This window comes from Amblyomma americanum, chromosome 2 (genome assembly GCF_052857255.1).
Source record: "Amblyomma americanum isolate KBUSLIRL-KWMA chromosome 2, ASM5285725v1, whole genome shotgun sequence".
In the NCBI taxonomy this organism is placed as follows: Eukaryota; Metazoa; Arthropoda; class Arachnida; order Ixodida; family Ixodidae; genus Amblyomma; species Amblyomma americanum.
Genome location: NC_135498.1, coordinates 76,931,181 through 76,943,443, shown reverse-complemented (window position 1 = coordinate 76,943,443; position 12,263 = coordinate 76,931,181). Strand labels below are relative to the sequence as shown.

Sequence of the window (12,263 nt, the reverse complement as noted above, 5' to 3'; positions counted from 1 at the left end):
TCGCATGCGCGAGGTGCGGGGTTCGATAACCACGGCCGCCGGGTACCCACCGGTGTTACAATGGGTGCAAGCTTCCCCTGGCCTGGTGCTCGGCTTATTCGGGTGAAATGCTCGGGAAAATGGGTATTTGCCCCCACCTTGAGCAAATGAAAATACCTCGTGCCATAGCGCTCTTTGGCCACAGATGCCCTTGCGCAATAAAAATCCACTTTCATCATCATCATCATCATCATCATCATCATCATCATCATCATCATCATCATCATCATCATCATCAAAATCGTTCCCTATTTGTTTTATATGGCAGTCTTCACTGCTGAGTGGGAGCGCTGGAAAAAAAATTTAATAGAAAAATTTTCCAATGCATCGGAATAAAGGCATTTCTAGAACAGTACCTTACAATTTCGCAATATTCAAAAAGTTTGTCCAAGAATGTTCGACATGACTTACCTTCATCCCCATCCTTCACGGCGGGTTTGAGGTGTCCAGCGAGAAATTAAACTGTTACTGCGCCGTTACATTCTTCAAAGTAAATTATTCATTCCCGGAGCCCAGTTACTGATGTAGTACTAAGTGTCAGCGCAAAATTATAAGCTACGCCACCTCGACCGATTCTGATTGAACTCGTCATTAAAGGCATCTACGTGTGCACTCTTTTTCGTAAAATTTGTACTAGCGCACGACAATTCATGAAACACGATTTTTGTTTTCTTTGTTCTTTTCCTGTTCTCAACTCTCTCTCTCCCTCCCTCCGCACGTTCTCAAAAGTATGTAGCCTCGAACCTGTAGCTGTAAAAGGACGCCTATGTGGGCTGGCTGGTGCTCTTTAAAATGTCAGAACAAAAACACAAAAGCAACTCCCGGAAGGAACGATAGCACAAGACAAAGAAGTCAATCAGCTTGCAGCCACCTTTTCCGGAAATACCTGTGAAAGCTTCTTGAGCCTCAGTACTAGCGGACGGGCAAATACGATAGCTAAGGAGCTTTTCATCGAGTAAGGGTTATCGACGGCTCACTGCTGCACCCTACTTCCTCTTCAAAGTGCCCTTCATATCGGCAAATGCAATGGAAGAAAAATATCACGCGAGATATTTCAGGCTTTTAAGATGCGCAAAGAAGCCACGTGCGTGAGAAACGTCGATAGCTTCTGCTCAAGAACCTGCTTGCCTGTCTATACGGGCGAACGTCTTATTTGGAACTGTGCCAGTGCAGGGATATATATATATATATATATATATATATATATATATATATATATATATATATATATATATATATATATATATATATATATATATATATATATATATATATATATATATATATATATATATATATATATATATATATATATATATATATATATACGTTCCACGTCACGCTCGCGGTATTACAGGACGTGCTACGTCCGCCGCTATGGTCGAGGGTGGCGCTGGTGAACACTCTCAATGTTCGCGTACACCAAATAAACTTAAATACCCACGAGAGCAGCAGATTGGACAGCCGTCGCCGTAGCTCAGTTGGTAAGAGCACCGGAAGCGATATTCTGAGGTCGTGGGTTCGGATCCCACCGGCGGCATGGTTGTTTTCTCTGCTGCTTTCTAATTAATTTTCTTTAGGCGATTTATTAATCGAAGTAATATTATCCCACTGATAAGCACTACACAATAAAAAAGATAACGTCTTGGTTTCGATGACTGTTAGCTCCCTTTATAAGTATATATATATATATATATATATATATATATATATATATATATATATATATATATATATATATATATATATATATATATATATAAGCCACACACACGCATTTTGTGTGGCTTAGCAATTCAACATTAGCTGCAGTTAAAAATATTTACAAGCTAAGGTTATTAGCACTAAGTGGCCTACCCTTGTCCCCTACATTTTTGCTAAAACTCTTTCTCTGTAGCAGTCTATAAAGTTATCATTCCAGCGTTGATGCCGCATGTCGAGTGAAGATAAGTGCTTCCGGCCCGCAGCCAACACAGAAAAAACCCCCACAAACTTGAGATGTGGCCTGAACAAGCTCATCGATTGGGAAAAAATAACAAAAAAAAAACGTTGGGAGCGTCTTACATGCAGGCGTCGAGTTGTGAAGTTGCAACATGCGTGCGGCTGTCTTGAGAAGCAGATATTGTTATCTCTTCTTATACCAGGAAACAGTATCAAGCTCATGTTCCGGCTCGGTGCACGGATGCCGAAAACGAAGCGTGGAAAAGAGATAAAGGCTTCGTGGGAGATGACGTGTTGCCGAAACGGGTCGACTTATCGGATCGAACGCACCAAACTTTAAAGTCGACACGCGCTCATAGTATGCATGCCGTTCGTGGTGTTTGCCTACTTCGGCTTTCTTTCACGTCGATTTTATCTCTCAGCGCGAACAGAGGCGTCCATAATCATTTATGGAGAATGTCAGCGGTCGTTCCAAAATATCAACCAAGTATAAATATCTGCGCGTGTGTCGGTCTAGCTGGGCCTACTGCGTAGCGCACTGTGTGACTCTACGACAACGTTTCAATCTCATCTATGCCACGAAAATAAAGTAATAGTCTTCCTTCCATTCTCTGCACTGTGATGTAGTTGGCGTCGCTATGCACATCTCTGTATAGTAAAAAAAAAACGATAAATCTAAACGGAAGCTATCAGAGAGGCAAGCTGCTACGTCAGAACCTGTCTTTGTGAGCTTAGAAAACGAATATATAGTGTGTATGGCGTCATTATAGCTTAAGCGTGACATCAGGAGTAACTGTTGGTGCTGTCGCTCAAGCAAGAGATGATAGCTATTATGACGTTACGGTTCCCAAACCACCTTTTTGTTGTTTCTAAATTTCTGTATCTTTGATCATAGATTAAAAACAACAAACCGGACTCACTTCTTTGTTTTTCCACTTGATTCTTTTTTTTTGTGCATGGTAGTTGTTTTCTACGTAACAGGAAGACAAAAACAAAGACCAGATAGCAGAAGCTCTACTTCTTGATAAGTTTACTGATTGGAAATGTAACTAATAAACGCACGCATATGTATTTAAAAGCAGAGAAGGGAACGAGTTCAAAACGTGGGATCCAGGAAAATCGAATAGTAGAAGTTTAAAATTTTGGTGAACTGAACAGAAATTCACTGCCTAAACGTCGTATCTGACGTGCCGCCTAAGCATAACAGCCCTGTATTTTTTGTTCTCAAGCCATCGTATTTTCGCCTCTTTAAAGCATCGTGGTTTCCTTCTGGTTTGGCTTACATCTGCAAGAGCGACAGCCTCCAAGAAGGTGCGCACCTAGGTTATTTAGAGACAAGTCAGGTTCTCTGGCTCTCACGTCGTCAGGTTTGGCCTGCATAAGACCTGCCGCAGCCTCTTGCATTAGGTATGTTGAGGGGGAAATAAATGCTAAAGAAATGGAGAACGGCAGCTTTAATTAAAACTGCTTGGCACTCCCTTGGAAAGAATATTATTGGGAACAATTCTGCGCCCACTTCTGCCACCTCTCCCTAATGTTGGTATTTTTTTGGTGAAACGGGTACAAAGTCGCACGATCATATTCAGTTAGGCTGCGGCGAATGGCACGTGTTCCTACCTACATTAACGAACTAAAAGCGAATGACAACTAGAGCCACTGAAAAAGAAATAAAATGAAATGAAATATTACAAACCACTCGCGTCATCATCCTTTCTATCAGAATAAAAAGAATGCTATTCACAGCTGAGTGAAGGCTTCTTTAAATTACTTTGCAATAATGGCACGATACAAAATGAACTTCACGACTCAAGAAACAAGCCGATTGGTTCACGATGTGCGTTTATGTTCTGTCAGGTTCGGTGAACTTTCTGCTTTCGCTAGCAAATTTGATCGAGATTTCTGTTTAATTTTTATGTTGCAAAACCAATGCACAAAAAATTGTTTGCACTCATAACCTTTATTGCTGTGGATCCTGCCACAGGTCAAGTGGGTTTCTGTGCCCGAAATCTAGTTTTATGTTTTTGTTTTTGCCAAGTAAATACTTTGGCTTTTAATTATTTTTCCTACTTCAGGGTTACGTTTTCTACTGAGGTTCCTTTAACGGCGATTAGTCGCATTATCAGCGCCTGTGATTGTGTGAGCCTTCTCTCAGTTCTAGCCGACAAAGCTGAGGCTCCCTGGCCCTGCTTGACCAGCTGCAACATTGTTTCGTCTCCACGCTATGAATCGAATGAGACTGATAGATAAAATTCAGGCTTGCACTCGCCCCCAGGGGAACACGTGTGCAGAAAACGGTCACAAAAGACGTTAACTCTTTGACCCGCCGCGGTGGCTCAGTGGTTAGGGCGCTCGACTACTGATCCGGAGCTCCCGGGTTCGAACCCGACCGCGGCGGCTGCGTTTTTATGGAGGAAAAACGCTAAGGCGCCCGTGTGCTGTGCGATGTCAGTGCACGTTAAAGATCCCCAGGTGGTCGAAATTACTCCGGAGCCCTCCACTACGGCACCTCCTTCTTCCCTTCTTCTTTCACTCCCTCCCTTGTCCCTTCCCTTACGGCGCGGTTCAGGTGTCCAACGATATATGAGACAGATACTGCGCCATTTCCTTTCCCCCAAAACCAAGTATTAAGTATTAAAGACGTTAACTCGCCCTGCTGCAGAGATAGATACTATAAAAATAAAAAAGAAAGCCGATAGATATTGCACTTAATCTTCCTCACATCTTACTACAGACGCCTACCTCAGATTTTTTTTTTGTCTGCTAGCTTCGTTTCTATTCATCAGACCATCACAGTCATTGTCATCATCATCGTCATCAGCAGCATCATCGTTATAATCCTTGTTGATTCCATTGAATAAACGTCTCTCGCAGTGATACCGAAACACTTCTGTTTTGAGGCAACATTAGCCGCATTTCTCCAGCTAATTTCTTCATCTCGCCCCTTCATCTCGCTCTTGTCCCACTGTGATTACCTTCATGTGGGAGTGGCCCCACACTAATCCTTGATGTGTTGAGAGAGCAACGATAAAAGTGACAAAAACATGGCTGGGTGCTGGAAACTAAATTTCTCTTTCTTTCACTGCTTACTATAGTCGCTATTCTAACACTACAATGCATCACCCTCGAATCAGAATGTTCTTTTTATTTCTTTTATCCTACTTCTCGATCCAGTCACTCTTACAGGCTCCTAGAACACCTCTTATAAGGAGGGTCAAGCTTCGTGACATCCCGTGGAAAAAGAGCTCTCAGTGGGTCTTAGCCGCCCCTTTTTGTCACTGGACGCCGCCTCGTTGCTTGTATTCGAAGTCCGCAATGGCAACAACATCCCTTCCTTCCGGCGTATTTTTGCTAGCGATTTCTGCGTGCTTCACGCGCGATTACAGTGGGTCTAAACTGAGTTCTGCCTGACAAAATTTACCCGGGTTCGAACCCGACCGCGGCGGCTGCGTTTTTATGGAGGAAAAACGCTAAGGCGCCCGTGTGCTGTGCGATGTCAGTGCACTTTAAAGATCTCCAGGTGGTCGAAATTATTCCGGAGCCCTCCACTACGGCACCCCTTTCTTCCTTTCTTCTTTCACTCTCTCCCTTATCCCTTCCCTTACGGCGCGGTTCAGGTGTCCAACGAGCCCCGCCGCGGTGGCGCAGTGGTTAGGGCGCTCGACTACTGATCCGGAGTTCCCGGGTTCGAACCCGACCGCGCCGGCTGCGTTTTTATGTAGGAAAAACGCTAAGGCGCCCGTGTGCTGTGCGATGTCAGTGCACGTTAAAGATCCCCAGGTGGTCGAAATTATTCCGGAGCCCTCCACTACGGCAACTATTCTTCCTTTCTTCTTTCACTCCCTCCTTTATCCCTTCCCTTACGGCGCGGTTCAGGTGTCCAAAGATATATGAGACAGACACTGTGCCATTTCCTTTCCCCAGAAAACCAATTATTATTATTATTATGTCCAACGATATATGAGACAGATACTGCGCCAGTTCCTTTCCCCAAAAAACCAATTAATAATAATAACAAAATCTAAAACGCCGCGTGGGTGATTTGACTTGCCGCTGACTTCCCTCCATTTTTCCTACAAAAATCGCTGGGAAATTTCCTTTTTCTCCCCCCTCCTGGTCTCAGTAAAAGGAAAACAACAGGACCATGAAATCTCCAAAGTTACACGCCCACAAGCGACTGTTCTCGCTTTGACAAGTCTTTGGCCCGATCTCCCAGGAACAACAAGCGAAGACACATGCAAAAACCTGCCAAAGTCGAAGCTGCCAGAATGATCCTCAATTTAGGCTCTTAAGAACTAGATTATACAAAGCTGCCCCGAGGAAATTCTCAATAAATAAAAAAAAAACAAGAAATAGTAAGGGGACCATGGTAAGCCTATCACCGCCGAAACACGTTCACTGCTGTACACTTAGGGCTGTTTGATTAGTCTTTATTTATTTTTTCAGTGAAGTAAGAAAAGAAAGACCTTAAGCCGTCGTTAAAAACTTGTCGACAGCAACTCGGAGACTTCAGTTGGCGCGGAATAAGTCCTCGTTATTTCCTTTAACCCCGCGGTACGAGTTGAGGAAACAGGGCCTTAACGACCTCCCCTTTTTCAGAATTCAGGCGTCCTCAACCTGCACGGTCCTGTGCCAGACTGAGAGCGAGCGAGGTGATTCGTTTAGCTCGTTTAGACCGTCGAAACGGCGGCCAGCGAATCCCGGTCCCGGCTAAGTTCCGTTCGATGTCATTCCTCTTTCACGTCGTCATACATATACAGAGCCCTTGTGTGCCGTTTCTCTCTGTTCACATAGTCGTTCAATCATTTTCGCTGTCACGCTACAACTCACAAAGCCGATTTCAGTCTCGAACATCGCTAAATATAGACGGATCGGAAAACGGTTTTTGATATTTAAGGCAACTGAAAGAAATTAAAAGAAGATAGCTGAGTGCTAGAGGAAACAAGAAACACGCTGGGCGTCTTTACAAGACAGGATAAAGCCGCAGCCGCGGTAAACAACAGCAGATCTCGAGGAACGATTGCGTTTCTTCTGTTCGACAAGTTGTGGCTACCAGCTGAGTGTGCAACACTTCATTTTGTGTAATAAGGGAGTAATTACTCATTTGCCATCCATCCAAGCGCAACCATACGACTACGAAAGAAATCTGTACAGTTTTCTCAGAAACTTCGCAGTTAAAGAAAAATTCGTCCTGGTCAGGGATTCGAACCCGGGACCACCGCTTTACCGAAGCAGTCGCTCTTCCAACTGAGCTGACCGGGACGCCAAGCTTACGGTAGGGCAAGAGCGAATTGATCAATAACTCGAAGTGGGAACAGTGTTGGTCAAATGTGTAGGGGAATCCCCCAAGGTGGAGTAAATTTGTAATAAGGGACTAATTACTCACCGCAATCTACCATGACACTTCCCTTGCACTTCCCTTGTACTACGGTTATTCTTAGCTTTAAAGCGTATGGACCCGTGCCATATATTGCGTACGAACCTGTGCTGAAGCAGTCCTATACTAGAAGCCGAGTGCAGAATGAAGGCATCGCGTTGCGAGAACGCCTAAGAATGAATACACTTTCACGAATGAGTGACGTTTTAATAAGCGGGATCGCAAATATTCTCCGCTTCCTTTTCATCCACATTAAAGTTAATCTAACTAAAGTGTACCTGGCTCTGAAAACTTACCTCGGTGTTCTTAATGTCAGAGAAAAGCTTGCAATAGAAGAGAGGAATATTCGTTTCTTGACCTACTCTTTGTTTATTTGTATGCCTTACAGAATAAGGAATTAATTAAACATGATGCGTTTCGCGAACACTTAAACGAGAAGATGAGCGAATTTTAAAACAATTTCTTAATAATACTGGCCGGTCGACTTCCACGCACTTTAATCGTTTAGATATAGTGAAGAAAACAAATAACTCTCTTAATTATTGGCTAAATGTATCAACCTGTAAAAAAGAACATACTAAACAGCCAGTCCAAAGGCTTTTCTTATTCAACCCAGGCTTGGAATGTGTAGAGGTGTTGGAACAGGTAAGGGCACGGCTGGCTTTTCGTGCGAAGTTAGTTGCTCGCTTTAAGCGCAGAAGCGCTGCTCTTTGATGCAAGAAAGCATTAGAGGTGCATTATTCGTGATAAGCTCTATTTCCCAGAAGTTCTGCGGCGGAGAAAAAGTGTAACGAACCATTTTTTCGGTGGCCTTTGCAGCGATAGGAAGTGTCGCGAAGTCGTGATAAAATATTCACGGGTATTTAAATTCCGCTTCTTTAAACAGTACTTAGAGCCATGAGCATTTGGAAACCGTAGACTTAGGTGAACTCACCAGCGATGGAAACGACGTAGAACAACCCGAAATTGGCGTCGCCCGGTTTCATACGGCCAGGCTTTTATAACGCGGTAATGCAGTCTCTATACTACTGCTGCGTTGCTGCTAAGACCGCGAAATAACTTTGGAGATGCACACTTAAAGCTCCAAATGAGGTTTCGGGCTCTAGAAAGTTCTCCCTTTCAAGTCTCGAACAACAAGGATTTTTCTGTTTTCCGTTCACAAAAATTAAAGAATTCCAGAAAGAATTCGTTGGTTTAGTTCTCCCGGAGTCAAGATCGTGTTCGGCGCTTTGTGTGCAGTAAGCTCCTTTAATGCTGAACCGTTGAAAAACAGGCCGCGCCGCTAATGCCTGGCTTTGCTGCTGACGTCTAATTCCTGCATTAGAATGTCAAGTTAAACCCGGCATCAAATGCGCAAGGCCCTTAGTACCTAAGATATAGTTGTGGCTGGTAAGCTCTCGTGCAGTGGCCAGCACTGAAAGCCGACGAGGCTACGTAATCTTCTCAATGCACGAATTAATGAGCAATAAACCGGTGAAAAAGCTTTCGTGTATATACTATGTCAATGTAATGTACTACGCCCAAGGAGTTAGCCAATGTGAAAATGTCAAAATACGAAGGCACGCGTGACACTTTACTGAGTCTGTTTCACTTAGGTAAATTAAGAAAAGATCTAGTTTTGCAGCTTTCGGGCTAGTAATCCGATTTATTACTGCTTATGTTTCGCACCTTTAGGTATCTTTTTTATTCAGTGATGAAAATTCAACAATGTTACATCCAATTAAAAGTTTACAGTGCCATCTTTCTCACAATCACACTACGCTTCGGTGTAATATAATGAAACATGATGTGCTCCTAATAAAGAGGACATTCGAAACTTTAATTTTAACCTAATATGCAGCATTTTCACTACTTTAAAAAAATTACTTAGGGCTCAGGAGCCAGAATTTAATGGACACCTCACGCAACGCACACTTTGTTTGTTCGTTACCAATCGTCACTTTACGAGCAGGAAAAGAAAAAAGACAAATGCGTGCCTACTTTTTGTATCGATCCTTAAAATAAGTCCGGGACCAAACTGTCTCAAACTTGGTAGCATCCTCGGCTCAACAGGCCGGCGACAGAAGCGCGAGTCAGTTTTCAAAGCCGACGGCGTCTCTCAGTACAGCAGCTTCGCTATCCAGCAAAAAAAAAGTGACAAAAAAGGAGGTCAGTCGCACTCACCAAGAGCGTCAGTGCCACGCTGAAAATGACGACGAATGCGCTGGAGTGACGCATGGTGTCCCACGAACGCCGATCGTCTTCTTCCGGTCTTTCAGGGGAACGCCTTTCGCGGCCGCAACAACAAAACTGTACGACTTGAACAGTTCCTCACAAACTTTCCTTTTTCCTATCTCTCCCTCTTCGTCTGCCACTTCCCCTCGCCGGAAGCCCGATGTACAGTTTCCTTCCTATGTGTTCCCCTCCCTCGCTGATATCGTAAACGAAGGTTATTCAGTAATCGAACGCCTCCTGTCGCGTGTACTCGGCCCCGGGGGGTGTCTGCGACTGAAGAAGCGGTGAGCCCGAAGCCAAGGCGACAGACGAAGCGCGCGTTTTCTATCGTCGCTGGAAAGTGCAGCCCGTCGATTCGAAGTTTGAGGCGGGAGAAAGTCCGACCGTCCCGCCACCGGAATCGGTGCCCCGTTATATAGGCTCAGATGTTGCGTATTGATCAGCCCGTGACGTCATGCCCTCCGGCGATCCGCCATTGGTCGCCCTCATCGTAGGAGGCTGGTGTGAAGAGGGGCCGCCTCTCGCGCGTCGTTCGTGTCTTCTTCTTCTTCTCCGGCGCGCGCGCGCAGTCGCGCTCCTATACAACTTACGTTGTGAGTCTCCGGCGATGGCTCTATGCATTATTTTAACCTTTTAATGGGGATATCCCCGTCCTCTCCCCTCCCCCTCCCCTGTTTTTTTTCTGAGCAGAAATTTAGCGCAGATTTTTCAATGGCAGATTTTCGAGCAAGAGGTTCTACATTATCGAGTTGAGCTTGGAAGAGGAGGAAGAATTAAATAACAGACTAACAACAAAAATATGTCCTCGATGGAAAGCACCGTCTTTTACGAGAAGTATCGTAACAAGAAGCAGGCCAAGACGAATGTTGTCTCAGTATGGTATATGGTCTTGTGAGGAAGCCGCAGTTATATTAGACATATACGCCGTTATAAACGGTGTTTCACATTATCTACTAATAATTTTTCATAAAAATGCTATAATAGCAGCAGAGCACCTCTTTCGACGTTTGGCTTTCTGGCCCCGCCAATTCCTTGTTGAGGCACACTTGTGGTGATTATTTGGTTCCCTACCTTGCGTGCTGTAGTTGCCGTCTAACTGATTTTTAGCACTGTTTCAAATGAAGCCCCCTGTATTGTATCGGAATATTTGTGCTGTGCGCATTAACGCCCATCCTCACGAAAGTGTATAAGCGTTAATTATTTAGGACGCCTTTAGGACATGATAAAAGAGAGACCCAGTTTTCATCTTCTATTTTAATATGCCATCGCAGCACTAGGAGGTAGGAGCGAGTGAAGAAAGGCAAATATTTTGCATAACGGCGTTTTCATGCGACGGACTACATGGAGCTGCTGAATAGGCGAACTTCATCAACGGCGGGGGTGAGCTTTCCGCGCCGCAAATGGACGCGGTGCAGCTACGAAGAACTCGTCCCGCAGGTAATGCGAAAAAGGACGTGTCTATTTTTTCGTCGACAAGCTTAAGTCGATGAACTTGGGTAGCTTGGTGTAATAAACGTTCGAGTACAAAAAAGTGCGTCTCAGCACGGCCTTCATCGCAAGCAGTATCTTCGTGCCAAAGTATATTAAAATAAAAAAGAGGACTTAATGTTCTGCTTATTTGCAGCCGTTTCACCATTCCATATATCTCAAAACTCCATGTCCAGCGTCCTAGGACAGAAATCTTGAATATTGAAATATTGTAAGCTACAGTTAGGAAAATATTAAAGGTAATGGTTCATTTTTCCGAGGCGTATCAAAATATTTTTTTTTAAGTTTTCTCATCGCTCACATCGAGCAATTAACTGCCACAGAAAACCAACATGGAACGTTTTTGACGACAGCAAAAGTGTTAATAGCAAAAAAAAATGCAAGCGTGCCGACGGGAGATCTGCTGATCTATTGACTGAGTCCCCGCGAGAAATGTTTTCGCATATAATAGCTGGGTACTTTAAGCTGGAAGGGAGGTGAAGTCCGTTCTTTTGAATTGATTTTCGTTTCGGTGTGGCCAAAGGGCGTCTATTTTCGATATCATTTAGTTTAATCTGTGATTGCGCAGCACATCCATAACATATATAGACGAGGGGCACGAAGACGCCAGCTGGAATTAGACCCAAGATTAATTGTTACAAACCGAAACGACCACATGAAGAGAAACAGCAAACAAACAGGAACGAATTATTCAGTAAATGAAAACTGCACTCACATTGAATATACGCATAAAAATAAAAGTATTGGTCAAATGTTTAGGGGAGACCCCCAAGGTGGTGTAGATTTGCAATAAGGGAGCAATTACTGTCGATGAGTAATTACTCCCTTATTACAAATATACTCCACCTTGGGGGTTCCCCTATACATTTCGAGTTATTGATCAATTAGCTCTCGCCCTACCATAAGCGTGCCGTCCCGGTTAGCTCAGTTGGTAGAGCGACTACCCCGGCTTACACAGAAGCGCGCCTTCTGCGTCTTTGGATCGTGCCCCGGGCTACGAACGCGCAAATGTCGACAATTTCAGTCTACAAAATGTGTTGGCGCACAGTTTACGGAGGTTTTCGGACAGCGTCAGCATCGCGTGCTCCCCTGTGTCCAACTCGCCGCATACGCAGGGTGATTTTCATAGCGAAAGCTCTACTTCTCCTGCACAAAGCTCAAAGTCATATGGCTACGAAATTTGACCTTCAAAAGAGTAGGAGCGGAG

General features: G+C 44.2%; 1 protein-coding gene across 2 annotated transcripts in view; it reads right to left on the bottom strand.

The window, feature by feature from the left end:
* Nplp1 (Neuropeptide-like precursor 1) overlaps positions 1-9,958 on the bottom strand; it is a 138,096-nt gene extending 128,138 nt beyond the window's left edge. For both annotated transcript variants that reach the window (XM_077654673.1, XM_077654674.1), the window contains exon 1: positions 9,518-9,958. In XM_077654673.1, coding sequence (XP_077510799.1) covers positions 9,518-9,571 — 54 coding nt within the window. In that variant the 5' untranslated portion in view covers positions 9,572-9,958. The remainder of the gene's footprint in view (positions 1-9,517) is intronic.
* Between the last annotated feature and the right edge of the window lie 2,305 nt (positions 9,959-12,263).